Source organism: Girardinichthys multiradiatus, chromosome 19, assembly GCF_021462225.1.
Source record: "Girardinichthys multiradiatus isolate DD_20200921_A chromosome 19, DD_fGirMul_XY1, whole genome shotgun sequence".
Classification (NCBI taxonomy): Eukaryota; Metazoa; Chordata; class Actinopteri; order Cyprinodontiformes; family Goodeidae; genus Girardinichthys; species Girardinichthys multiradiatus.
In genome coordinates this window covers 10111846-10124773 of record NC_061811.1, presented here as the reverse complement: position 1 = coordinate 10124773, position 12928 = coordinate 10111846, and the positions used below count along the sequence as shown (strand labels likewise).

The 12928-nt window shown below is 42.0% G+C and overlaps 1 protein-coding gene across 1 annotated transcript; it reads right to left on the bottom strand.

Moving 5' to 3' along the window:
• Positions 1 to 12577, bottom strand: ak7b (adenylate kinase 7b). The gene is given in 19 exon segments (XM_047345701.1): positions 1 to 492; positions 494 to 531; positions 1676 to 1834; positions 2062 to 2282; positions 2365 to 2562; positions 2638 to 2679; positions 3689 to 3802; positions 5189 to 5285; positions 5359 to 5487; positions 5573 to 5722; positions 5838 to 5915; positions 5991 to 6081; positions 6158 to 6246; positions 6422 to 6505; positions 6592 to 6702; positions 6822 to 6916; positions 9590 to 9698; positions 9790 to 9951; positions 12378 to 12577. Coding segments are annotated over 19 exon segments (2112 nt in total). The 5' UTR covers positions 12471 to 12577; the 3' UTR covers positions 1 to 440.
• Between the last annotated feature and the right edge of the window lie 351 nt (positions 12578 to 12928).

Genomic DNA, 12928 nt, shown 5'->3' with positions numbered 1-12928 from the left:
AAACGTTGTGCCAACATATTTATTACAGAATGGGAATTGCTCTTTTCTCTTCATGTTGTGTTATTTATCACAGTGTTTCCCACTAATTTCCCTGCGTAGTGATTATGTTCAATGAAATTATTTGGGCTTCTGTTGCAGCTAATTATGAACACTTTGGAGCTGTGAGTGGGAACTCCAGAGAGCTGCAAATTAGCTGCCTTTTGTACCGTTTCTCCTTCCCAGATATCTACAGCCAAATCCGAGCTGTTATGACCGGAGCGTGGTTGCTCCTTAGTTCATTAAACAAATTAACTTTCTAATGAGCTTCTGGATTCGCTGCACACTTTCAAATGGCTGTTTTCGAGTCACGGCCAGTACTCAGGAGTCCAAACATTGAACAATTCAAATGAGAGAGAAACACCGTAACTCAACCAGGTTTCCTTCAACAAGTAACATTCAGTTTAATCAAACAGCACAGGAACACCACGGTTCACAGATGAATCCTCTCTACTAGGGGTGGTCAAGCGGGTTGTTCCGGAACAGGTACTCCGCCTGGAACGAGACACACCAAAATGCATCATGTAGGACAAATAAACTTTTGCACTTTGACCTTTCAATTACAAAGATTCTTTGCTCTCCTGTTCACTTCACCTGGTCTGTCGGATTCTTTAGCTTAGCCTAAATAAATTCTTGGTTTAGCTGTTGGAGAGACTTTTTTCTTAAATAATCAGCTCAATTTATAAAACAATTTATGTATTTCTGATTTTCTGGGCTGCTTTACTATTTAGCTAATAAAAACAACTACCACTGACACTCTGTGACTCTGATGCCATAAAGGAAATTTGGCCACTTTGACTAGTTGATCAGCCTTGTTTGACCAAGTCTGGGCAGCAGTGCGAGAACCGTAGTGGTTCTGGAACGGACCTTGCAGAAAAGGCCTGTCCATCAAAGAAGCTGAACCCAGCCCAGTGACCAGGCTTGATCAACCTGTGCAGACTGCGGAGGTGCTAAATGTTTGTTTGCATCGAACACTACACTGAGTTGTCTATTTTTGAGCGTCACCTGGTTCTACAGTGGTTCAACAGTAAAGAAAGACCAGACATCCAAACCCGTAAGATAAGAGACCGCTGTCTGTGTTCTGTCTTAAAGTGTCCTCAGTGGCAGACATAATCAGTGCCTTCCTCTGTGTCCAGATGTGTCTCTAAGAGACAGGCACAAGCCATAAAAACATCAACACATTTTGCACCCTAACACGCATTTTCTCCTGAGCACATTCTGATAAGAATTCTCCGGTGTTTCATTATCTTTGAAAATATGTTAGGTTTTTTTTCCATTTTCCACCTCTCATAAAAGTCCAAATTAGACCATTAAACTAAGATTCCTCTTGGCATCTGAGTCAAACAGATTGTTGATAACTTCAAGGATTTAACTGAAGCTTTTTTTCTTTTAAATGACTCGTCCTCAATAAATACTGTGTAGATGGGAAGCAGAATTTTATGTGCTGTAGATTAATAGTTTGTATTCCTCTTATTTTCTTTATGTTTTACTTCAGTTGGAGTAGAAGGTAAATGATAACTATTAGGTGTGGTTTCCCCTACAAGCTTTGATGAAATGTCTATTTTCCATGTTGATTCTTTTAAAGTAGCTGAGATTCAGGGACATTCTGAAAAGTGGCCGACTACACGCTGAGTAGTACCAGGAAGTCCAGGGGATCTGGTGGCTGAGCTCTGCAGCACTCGATCAGACCCTGGCTCAGTGTTGGCATTACATGCTCCATTAGATAGCTTCTCATCTGGACAGTCAGGTTCTCAAGGTCCTGCTCCTCCCTCAGCATCGCCTCCTCTGAACTCTGAGTCTGAAACACAAACATCGGAATGGAGGCGTTTAGGCTTTCTGAGGGCTGACGGTCTGCAGGTGTGAGCCGGAAATCAGGAAGTTTCTCAATAATGTGGAGTAATTCAGTAGAAAGTTACAACTGCCTAACATTCAAAACTCATGCTTCTCATGTTCACCAGATAGTTTAAAGAGGTCTCTGACCTCTGAACTGATGTGATGTGCATATGATGACCCAGGTCCACCTACCCACTCCTCCCAGCATGCAGTCCTGCTCCTGGCCTCTTCCTCCTCTCTCTGCTCCTCCTCGGCCCTCTCTTCTGCCTCTCTCCTCATCTTCTCCTCTGCTTTCCTCCTCTTCTGTTCCACTATCTCCTGACAGCTGGGACTGTATGTCCTAGGGGGGCCTAATGTGCTGAAGATCCTCTCCATCAGCAACGAGCTGGCGGGTTCTTCGGAGCCGGTGACCTCTGAAACACAAGGAAATGGACTGAATAACGGAGAATCCTTCCTTTAGGTACCTACACAGGATGTTGTTCCGCCTCAGATTACCCAGGTACAGAAGCCTGACATCCAGCTCCTCAAAAAAGTTGAGAACTGTTTTGTCCTCTTGGTTGTTCCCTCTGTAGATGGCCAGCCGGCTCAGAAACTGCTCTGGCTCGTAGTCAAGCTCTTGCACCACTTCCTCGGGGAGGTTGATCACTCGGTCTGTCAGGAAGGAATCAGAGGCGTCCAGGCACAACAGGAACTCTGCAGCCGAAACAAGGAGCTCCATGTTAATGCAGTGGCTGGTAAAACAAACTATTGATGATGGAGCAAATCTACCTGGCATGATCCTCCTGGATGAAGACGATTCATCCTGGTCCTCTGAAGATGATGAAATTAAAGATTACATTTTTTGTGTGTGTTTTATTTACAGTGACTTAGCAAAGTATTCATACCGATGGAGTTTTTACACATTTTATCATGTTAAAGTCCATGTAATTTACCAGGTTTTTATGTGATAGACCAACACAATGTACTGTATAGTTGTAAAGGACACATGGAAAAGATACAGGTTGTTCACAAATACAAATCTGAAAAGTATGGCATGCATTCATATTCAGTCTCTTTTTTCTTACACTACTAAATAAAATCTTAACCTAATTGCCTTCAGAGGTTGCCTCATTAGTAAATGGACTCAACCTGTGTGCCATTTTGTCTCAACAAACAGCATCATGAAGACCATGAACACAGCCAACAGGTCCAGGGATAAATATAGAGACTGGGAAAGAGGGGCATTAATGAGAGAAGCAACTAAGGGGCGAATGGAAATGTTGGAGGAGCAGCAGAAACTCCCAGATCAAGTGGGAGAATCTGTCAACCGGACAACCATTTCACCAATCTGAGCTGTGTAGACGGAAGGCAAGAAGAAAGCCATGGTTGAAAGTTTGCCACACTGCAAACAAGCTCAGGAAGAGATCTGGTCAGATGGAACAAAGCTTGAACTTTCTGGCCAACATGCAGAACTCTATGTGTGGAGGAAAATTAACTCTGCTCATCACCCTGAGCACACCATGGTGAAACATGGTGGTGGTCGTACCATGCTGTGGGGATGGTTAAAATCTCAGTCTCTTGATGTGCAACGCTGGTAGAGACACCAAAACACCAGCAGCTGTAACTGCAGCAAGAAGTGATTCTACAAAGTATTGACTTAGGGGTCAGGACACAAAGGCACACTGGACAACTATGCACTTCTTTGTGAGATAAAATCCTAATAAAATATATTAAAGTTTGTGTTTGTATTAGAGCTCAAATGTGAAAAGGTTCAGGGGATATGAATACTTATGCAAGGCAGTGTATAGGTACATGTGGGAGCAGCATGTCCCTCTCTCACCTTCAAACAGCTCATTGGCTTGCTCATATGTGTTGGGAAAATCATCGAGGACATAACCCTGGTTTCTGCATGGGTTGGACATCAGCTTATCCCTCAACAGCTTGATCTGCTCCTCTGAAACATCAAACAACAATTGTGATATTTTAAAGAGATTTAGTCATTTGCCTTCCAGATAGCATACAGTGATGAAAAAAATTATATAAGCGTCTGGGAAAATCTCAGTGCTGGATTCGAGGTCCTGAATTGATCCCAATTTTGGAAAAGATCAGAGCGTTCGTTTCCAACACTAATCTCCCCTGTAAACCAGAAAATGTGTATTTTATAAACTTGACTTTCTGTAACCAGGTTCGGAGTTTGCTGCCGCGACAGGCACCGCAGACCTTACGGCCGCAGCTACGGGCAGCGGCATCGACAATAGATGCGGAGAACATGGTCCACTCGGACTCTATGTCTCCAACATCCCCCGGAATCTGGTCAAAGCTCTCCTAGAGGTGATAGTTGAATACATCCCTGGCCGAGGCCTCTGCCAGACGTTCCCAGCAGACCCTCACTATGCGCTTGGGCCTGCCAAGTCTGTCCGGCTTTCTCCTCCTCCAGCGGATCCAACTCACCACCAGGTGGTGATCAGTGGACAGCTCAGCCCCTCTCTTCACCCGAGTGTCCAAAACATGCGGCTGAAGATCTGATGATACGACAACAAAGTCGATCAATGACCTCCTGCCTAAGGTGTCCTGGTTCCAAGTCCACTGATGGACACCCTTATGCTTGAACATGGTGTTCATTATGGACAATCCGTGACTAGCACAGAAGTCCAATAACGAAACACCACTAGGATTCAGATCGGGGAGGCCATTCCTCCCGATCACGCCTCTCCAGGTGTCACTGTTGTTTCCCACGTGGGCGTTGAAGTCCCCCAGCAGAATAATGGAGTCCCTGGGAGGGGCACTATCCAGCACCCCCAACAGGGACGCCAAGAAGGCTGGGTACTCCGCACTGCCGCCCGGCCCGTAGGCCGAAACGACAGTCAGAGACCTGTCCCCAACCCGAAGGCGAAGGGTGGCCGGGCACTCCCTTAGAGATAGGGAGAGGAGCTCGGCCATCCGGGAGGGGCTCGGAGTAGAGCCGCTGCTCCTCCACATCAAGAGGAGCCATTTGAGGTGGCTCGGGGATCTATATCGGATGCCTCCTGGACGCCTTCCTCGGGAGGTGTTCCAGGCATGTCCCACCGGACGTGAGGGACCCTGGAGGAACTATGTCTCTCGGCTGGCCTGGGAACGCCTTGGGCTCCACCCAGAGGAGCTGGAGGAGGTGTATGGGGAGAGGGACGTCCGGGCGTCTCTGCTGAGTCTGCTGCCCCCGCGACCCGGTCCCGGATAAAGCGGAAGATGACAAGTACGAGTACGACTTTCTGTAACAATAAACCTTTTAATGCTGATGGACCATGGAGTGGTTTTGCTACACTTGACCAATAAAGGCAATCATTAAGTGGACAATCCGAACCATCATTTTCCACGCTGTCATGCAGGCTTTGGAGCAGCTCTTGGGCCTTTGCTGCGGAGTCCTCAGCATCAGGATCAGGATTCTTCACAGCTTCTTCCTGATCAAGGATCAAACAGAGTTCAAATGTGATAAACTTGAATTTGAACTATTGGTGAGACACGGCGGCTCACCAGCCGGGTGATGGCCTCAGAGAGGGTTTCCTTTAAAGTAATGTGATGGAGTTTGTAGTGCTGACAGATCTCTGTGGACAAGCTGCTTTTCCCGACTGCAGGAGGACCCAGGATGCACAGCCGAAGAGGCTGCAAAGAAAACACAACAAAGCCATTCGAGCACTATTCTATGACAGAAACACTATGTGGGATTGAATCTGCACTTGTAGCCCACCAGAAGCCCCCGAGCCTGTCGGTACTCCTCCACCACCAGCTCCACATTGTCCACCAGACCAGACTCACAATGCCAGTTGATGGAGAAAAGTTTGTTGATGATTACTGCTTCCATCTGTAGGTTGACCCGGAAGGAATCAATTTCCCTCATCTGTCAGGTAGAAATGAGGCATCAGCTAAGATTTCAAACGTGTAGACAGCAGCAGAATTCATGCTCTGTGTCTTCATGTCCTCATGTTTGTTCTTCTTTTGTCAAAACAACATACACTCAAGTCCTGGATCAAATAGATGTCCTCAAAAGGCCTTTTCCGAATCTTTCCAGGTCCCAGAACAAAGGTGACGGCCTGGAGAGAACATCAGCAAACACAGGTTAGTTTCTTTAACTCTTTCAGAGGGATAAGCTCCAGATTTTTCCTCACCTTCACCAGCTCCTCCATGCTGCAGTGAGACGAGTCCACAGCCAGCAGGTAGTAAGGTCTGGGCTGATTATCGATTACATTCTGGAGCACGCTGCAACACACACATTATCAAAGTGGTGATTATTTAGAGACTTGCATGTCTGTCCACATCTGCTGAGAGGAATTACCTAGCCAGGTCTCTGATGTGGATGGTGGGAATGACGTTATTCCCATCTCCAAACACAGATATTTCAGTTTCCTTTCCCAGCCATGATTCCTAAAAAACACACATTATTTCACAAATCCAGCTATTTAGATTTATCTGTATCCTAATTAACATTTCAGCAGATAAATTATTATTAGTGACCAGTAGGGGGCATTAATCAATCAGCAAAGTATAAGTATGTCTGAGCTGAAACTGTGGAGAGTTGGTTTCTGCTTTGTGATGGGACCTTGAAGAAGTAGTGGAAGATCTCTTCTCCCATTCCATACTGCAGGCCTGATGCCACCACATAGGTGGAGAAAATCTCTCTGTTCTGTAAACAGAACCCGTCCAACATCATCAGTCCCTCTCATCTGCTAGACGGAGAACCAGAATCTAACAGGTGAAACATGACCGCACAGATTTGCCGATTTTCACCACTGTCTTCTCCAGGTCGATGTGCTGTTTGAAGCTAGGATGAGCTCTTCTGCAGTAGAAAATGTCATCAGTAAAGGGAAGCTCCGGATCATCCTGGGATAATAAGAAACAAGTGCCAATAGCTTTTTGCAGGAAAATTACATCTAGATGCGATTATTATTATTATATAGTATAGGAGGAACAGAACTAGAATAGAATTAAAGGCGACTGACTGGATCCAGGGGCCTGCTGGAGGCCCATGTCATCACAGAGGAGACGAGGATAAAGAGCTTCGGACTGGAAAAATTCTCTGTCTGATTATGGAGAGCTGTGAATGAAGCACAGGAAAGAATCTCACAGGATATTGATTTTTGCATCAGTTATGCTGATAATTGGCTGACAGATTTCTTCTTCTCAGGTCCCAGAAGTGACAGGTCTCAGATCAGGACATAAAGCACCTTAAACCATTTCTCTTTTTGTTACAAACTTCAAGGTATTTTATTAGGACTTGATGAGATCGACCAACAGAAACGTAGGTAGCAGTGTATAATTGTGAAGTGGATGGAAAATGAAATGTGGTTTTCCACATTTTTAACCAACAAAAATCTGAAAAGTGTGGCATGCATATATAGTCACCCTCTCTGTGTAAAGACTTTGTAGAAACCACCATTTGCTGCAGTTACACCTGCTCTACCAGTTTTGCAGACCTAAAGCCATGAAAAGTGTTTGTGAAGATCATGTTTTTGTCATGTTCTGTGTTTGGGTCGGACCAAAGTGCAGACAAGAGCTGGGCAGCAGCATGTTGTAGTAAGGCTTCAGCTTTATTCAAAAGGATTCCAAAAACGTAGCAAAAACACTGCAGGTACTAACATGAGTGAATCCAAAAACTTACATGAGTACTCTTTGCAGGAACGAAGCAAACACAGAACTTAGTCCTGGTGTAGTGAACGGGCAGAACAGAGTGTGAACGAACAGAAGGAACCAGCGGGGAACAAAGAACACAGACCAACTAATATACAGAGAGACATGAGAGGGTAACAAAGGGCAGATAATCAAAGAAACAGGGAACAGGTGTGACATGGACACAGGGAGACAGAGGGAGCAAGTGAACCTAATATGAAGACTAAATCAAGAAGGAAAGGACTAATAACAACAAGGAGATTCAGACCTAAGCAAAACTATAGACAAAGATAAAATAACCAAAAGAAGCATAAGAAATCTAGAATAACCAAGAACTGAAGGAAACAGAGAAACTGGTGGAAACAGAAGAACAACAAAAACCTAAGAACTGGCAACCTAAGAACCTTTTTATAGAACCTAGGTTTATAGAACCTTTGTTCTATAAACAAAGAACCCATAAGAAAACACTGATTCCAAAAGTAAACAAACCTAAAACCACACCGACTGAATTAACTAGAACCAAGCAGGGAACATGGGGACAAACAAAGATGTAAACAATAACTAAAGCTGACCTAACAAGAGGGAGAACAAAATACCTAACATAAATAAACACAGAGAATCCAAGGAAGATACAAAACTAATAATCATAATAATAATGAAACTATTCTAAGTAAAGCAACACCAAGGGAACAAGGGCGAGAGGAAACCAGAACTATTAGAAAACAAAGGTAATAAACAACATGAATACAAACCATAAACAAGAGTATCTAACTAAAGTAAACAAAATCACAAACAAAAGTCCAAAAAGTTCAAACCCTGACAGTTTTCAGTCTTGCCTTGTGTGACTGGATTCATTGTGCTGCTGGAATGTGAATTCTTCTTCCAATATTGCTATTTATTTAGCTTGATTCTTCTCTGACTAGTTTTCCTAGCAAAGAAAAGTATCCCCACAGCATGACACCACCATGTTTCACGAAGGAAATGAAGCATGTTCAGGGTGATGTGTGGTGTCGGTTCAACACATACGATATTGATTCATAACCCGATCCTGCTTAAAACGTCTTCACAGGGTTATCGCTGAGCTGTCTGCTTTATTTTTCAGTCTTTAACATCCAGTTTACAAATATTCTCTAACAAACCTCTGAGGCCTTCACAGAACAGCTGGATTTACACTAATTACACACAGCTGGACTATTTATTTAGGACACCTCTGAAGACAATCGGTTGCACTGGATTATTTTTAATGGTATCAGTGTAAAGAGGGTTGAATACAAACACACACAGCTCTTTTCAGATTTTTGTCTGTCAATTTCAAAACTACTAATTTCCACAATTAGTTAAAGTCCTCTGGTTTCACTGGACTATTGCACAACCTTGGCTTTCTTTTTAGTCATTCTATTGTAGATATTGCTGGTGTTTTTCAATCATTTTCCTGCTGATGACCCAGTTTGGGCCAAGCTTCAGTTGTTGGAGAAACCCATTCCTCACATTCAAACTAAGTTTTTTTGACATTTAAGAGCTAAATCTTAAACATAATAAATCATTCAATATCACAGCAGGTCAGTGCTTCAAAATATACATACTTACTGATTATTCACCATATGCATAATGTGGGGTTGTCCTTCAGTTGTAAATTAAACTTTGTAGAAGAACTATCTTAATTCATTTAAAGAAGTGAACTCTGAGTTGAATATGTTGGATCTCCAATGTGCATGAAAGTTGGGAAAAGGAGAGAAAGTAAGATAAAACATTTAAATTGAAAAAGAAAATGGTGCTGACAAGAAATGTGGAAAGTTGGGAAAGCACTAGTGTGTGGCGCCACAGGACAATATTACAGAATGAAGTGTATCCAGAGTATTACTCAAAAACTGTAGCAAATACACATCCCTTTATATAAGTTGCTACTTCCCTCAGCAAAGTCTTACATTTTTACTCTTTATCTTCAAAACTTTGTAATTTTTTAAACGTCATATCACATAATTAACTGCAACAACTGCATACTAATCCATAAACAACATTGCTAAGGCAAAATACAAATAATTACTGAGTTCAAATTAAATTTATGATACAGCATTACTGTAAAAGATCTTTGAGAGGTTACCTTTGACAGCCCAGGTAGCTTCCTCCACCTGCTCAGCATCCTGGCTGATGTTGTAGATGACAACATGACACTCCATCAGCTTTGACAGCAGGTTCTCTCTGTCAAGATGCTTCAGAAAGACAGAATAAACTCAGAATCAATCAGTCAGGATCTTGCCCATGAAACCATCTGACAAGACAGCCTTGTATCAAATAACTCACACAGTATTCTTCCAGCAAATACGGCCTGGGCTCATTGGATGGATCACAGACAGTTCCAACCACTTGGAAGGCTTGACTGCATTGGGACACCTCCTCTTCCTTCTGCTCCCCCTCCTCCTCATCATCATCAGCTACGACGCCTGCCTTGCTCTTACTCAGGAACTATACAACAAAAAAACCATAGGCCTAGAAGCTGCATGAAGGTTGCTACCACATGGCATTTTTGTTGGGACCCATGCAAAAACTGTACAAGTAAAGAAAATTAAGTTGTGTGTTCTGTGGTAATACAGTGATACGGAAAAACTAATAAAATAAATAATCCAAACTTTAAAACCACATGATATGCTGTGTAGTTGCCCTAATCTTCTCCATCACAATGATTAAACGCTATTTCCGATTCTATTAAATTCCTTTGACACATTACACATTTATATTCACAGGGTTGCATTGCAGCAAAAAATATCCTCGTTTCGAATCTCTGCCAGGGCCTTTCTGTATGGTTTGCATGTTCTCTCAGGGTCTTCTCCAAAAGTCCAAAGACATTGTAACTTAACTGGCCACTCTACATTGCCCTCAGATGTCAGAGTGTGAAGTCATTGTTGTCTCTCATGTTCTACTGTCCCTGTGATGGACTGTGGACCCGTCCAGGGTGTACCCTGCCTATCACCCAGTGAACCATTGAGAGGCACCTTGGATCCTGAATGGTTTTGATGGTGTGGAGATATATTATGTGTGTGCATTATTATTATTATGTTCATAACCAGTGTGGGAAATAAAATGTAAAACCTGTGTTAGTGGTCTGCAGAATTGTATTGCACAAATTTGGCCTTGAGTGTGGTGAAGCAGAAAAATAGTGAAGAACTGTAGGGGTGGGAGAAGGATGTGAAAAGATTAACGGACCAAGCACTCCCTTCTTATATCAGTAGATACGAGTGCAGGTGCTGGGAGACAGGAACATGTCCTTATATGGTAGGCAGGAAAAAGTGTATACGTGACTATATGTGAGAAAAAACTGTAAACAGGGCGCTGCCCATTTTCATGTGTGTTTTAATAAAAGCAATGAGCCCAGTGAGAAGCTCCGAAGTCGTCTCGGTGTGTGGTCAGATCACAGAGAGCTTCCCTGGTCCAGGTATTTTTAATACAGCTGTCTCCGTGTGATTTATTCTAAATGTGTGTAATTCCTCCAGGTTATGGTGAATAAACGAACACGCAGAAGGCCTCTTTAAAGAGGATCTTCAACAATGGTCAAGTAAAACGTATGGATGACATAAATTATTTTGACAATAAATTATTTGTAATATTAATAAGATTAATGACATCTAAAAAATAAACAGTATTTCACACCCATCCTTTGATAAATAATATTTTGGACCAAAATGACCAACTTGAACACATTTTAATGTAAGTCATAATGGTAAATTAAACTAAAACTGGAATAAACTGCTTTTGTATATTATCTGTTGCAGAGCTTGGTAGTAATGAGTTACATTTATTCTGTTGGATTTGCTTGAATACATTTTTGAGTATAAATAGAGTAATACTACACTGCACTCTTTACTTTACTTAAGTAATATTATTTTTTAACTATCTGTACTCTTACCTGGCTAATGTACCACCGAGGTCTGGTCACTCATAAACACAGTTTATTTTAGACTTTTATGTACATAGGTTGCCTTGTTCTGCTATACATGTCTGCAAAGCATCCAGTGGCATCTGGAGGGCAATTCATTCACATCAAAATTACTTTATTAATCCCAAAGGGAAATTAAATGTTGTCGTAGCTCACATTATACAGCTTTCTTAAAAAAGCCGTTGTAGATGCTGAGGGCAGGAAGGATCTCCTGTAATGGTCTGTCTTACAGCAGATCTGAAGAAGCTTCGGACTGAAGACAGTTGCTGTACGAAAATCTCACGAAGAGGATGCTCAGGGTTCTTCATAATGTTCTTTATTTGAAGAATCCTTCTTCTTTTAATATACAGTAGATTCCTGTTTTTTTCTTTAGTTTGTTATTTTGTAACGACGTGATTTATGTATTACTATTTTTATCCAGTTATTTGAAAATAACGGAATTTGCTAATTATTTTAGATTTTTTATCTTCCTGAATACATTTATAAAATAAGACACTAGTCAAACTCAGTTCTCCTGTTTACCAAGTACCTTTTTAATGACTAATTTATACTTCTACTTGAGTAATATTTTTAAGTAACGCTACTTCTTCTCACAGTGGTAAAACCTTTGGCTACTCTACCTACCTCTGTTGTGATGTAGGTAAAATACATTTAAGTGCATTATAAAGACATTGTGCTTAATTGTGGTGGCTCTGTCTTGCACATTTTAATTTTGGTCTTTATACCAAATCTAGAATAAGCAATTGTATTTGACAAAATTATTCAAAATTAGCTTAAGGTAAACGCGCTTTATTTAGAAGAAAAACACGTTTTCCAATGCGAACTTGCCACTCACAATATGGCGGAGACGCGGACGAGTCCTTTCTACAAAGCAACGAATGTAAGCAGCCTGCAGTCTCTGTAAATATAAAACGAAGAGAGGAGAATGAAACCAAGCGGTGTTGCAGTTCGGTGATACCTTGGCGATGTTCCTGGAGGAGTAGGAGTCTACGCGGTTGAGGAAGATCCGTTTAGGGGTCGATTTGCGCTTCTCCTGCTGCGGCTCCGACATGTTTCTTTATCGCAGCAGTTGAAGGTGGACTGTTACCTTGGCAACGACACAACTCTAAATCCTGACAAGTCATAAAAATAGTTTCAATTGGACTAGGGGTTGTTTCTCCCGTTAGAACAGTGGCTCTCAGGCTTTAAATAAGTCCTGCCATCTCATGAAGTACTACTACATTGGCAAAAGTTGGGACCTCCTCAGCCATATGTTTAAAAAGATGTTGGTACCGTCTTATTGGTTAAAGGATGCAGTCTAAATATATATTCAGATTTTTCTCACCAACCCGTATTTGGTATATGAGTCACATGAACACATGACTGCAGTGTTGTACACGATGTATCATTATGATGGGAAGAAACGACATTTCTGGGGTTACTTTTTTAATTACACAGAGCTGGAGTTATATTAAATAGGATGAAATCATAACCAGTTCCAAAAATCAGTTCTGATGGTGTCTAACAGAA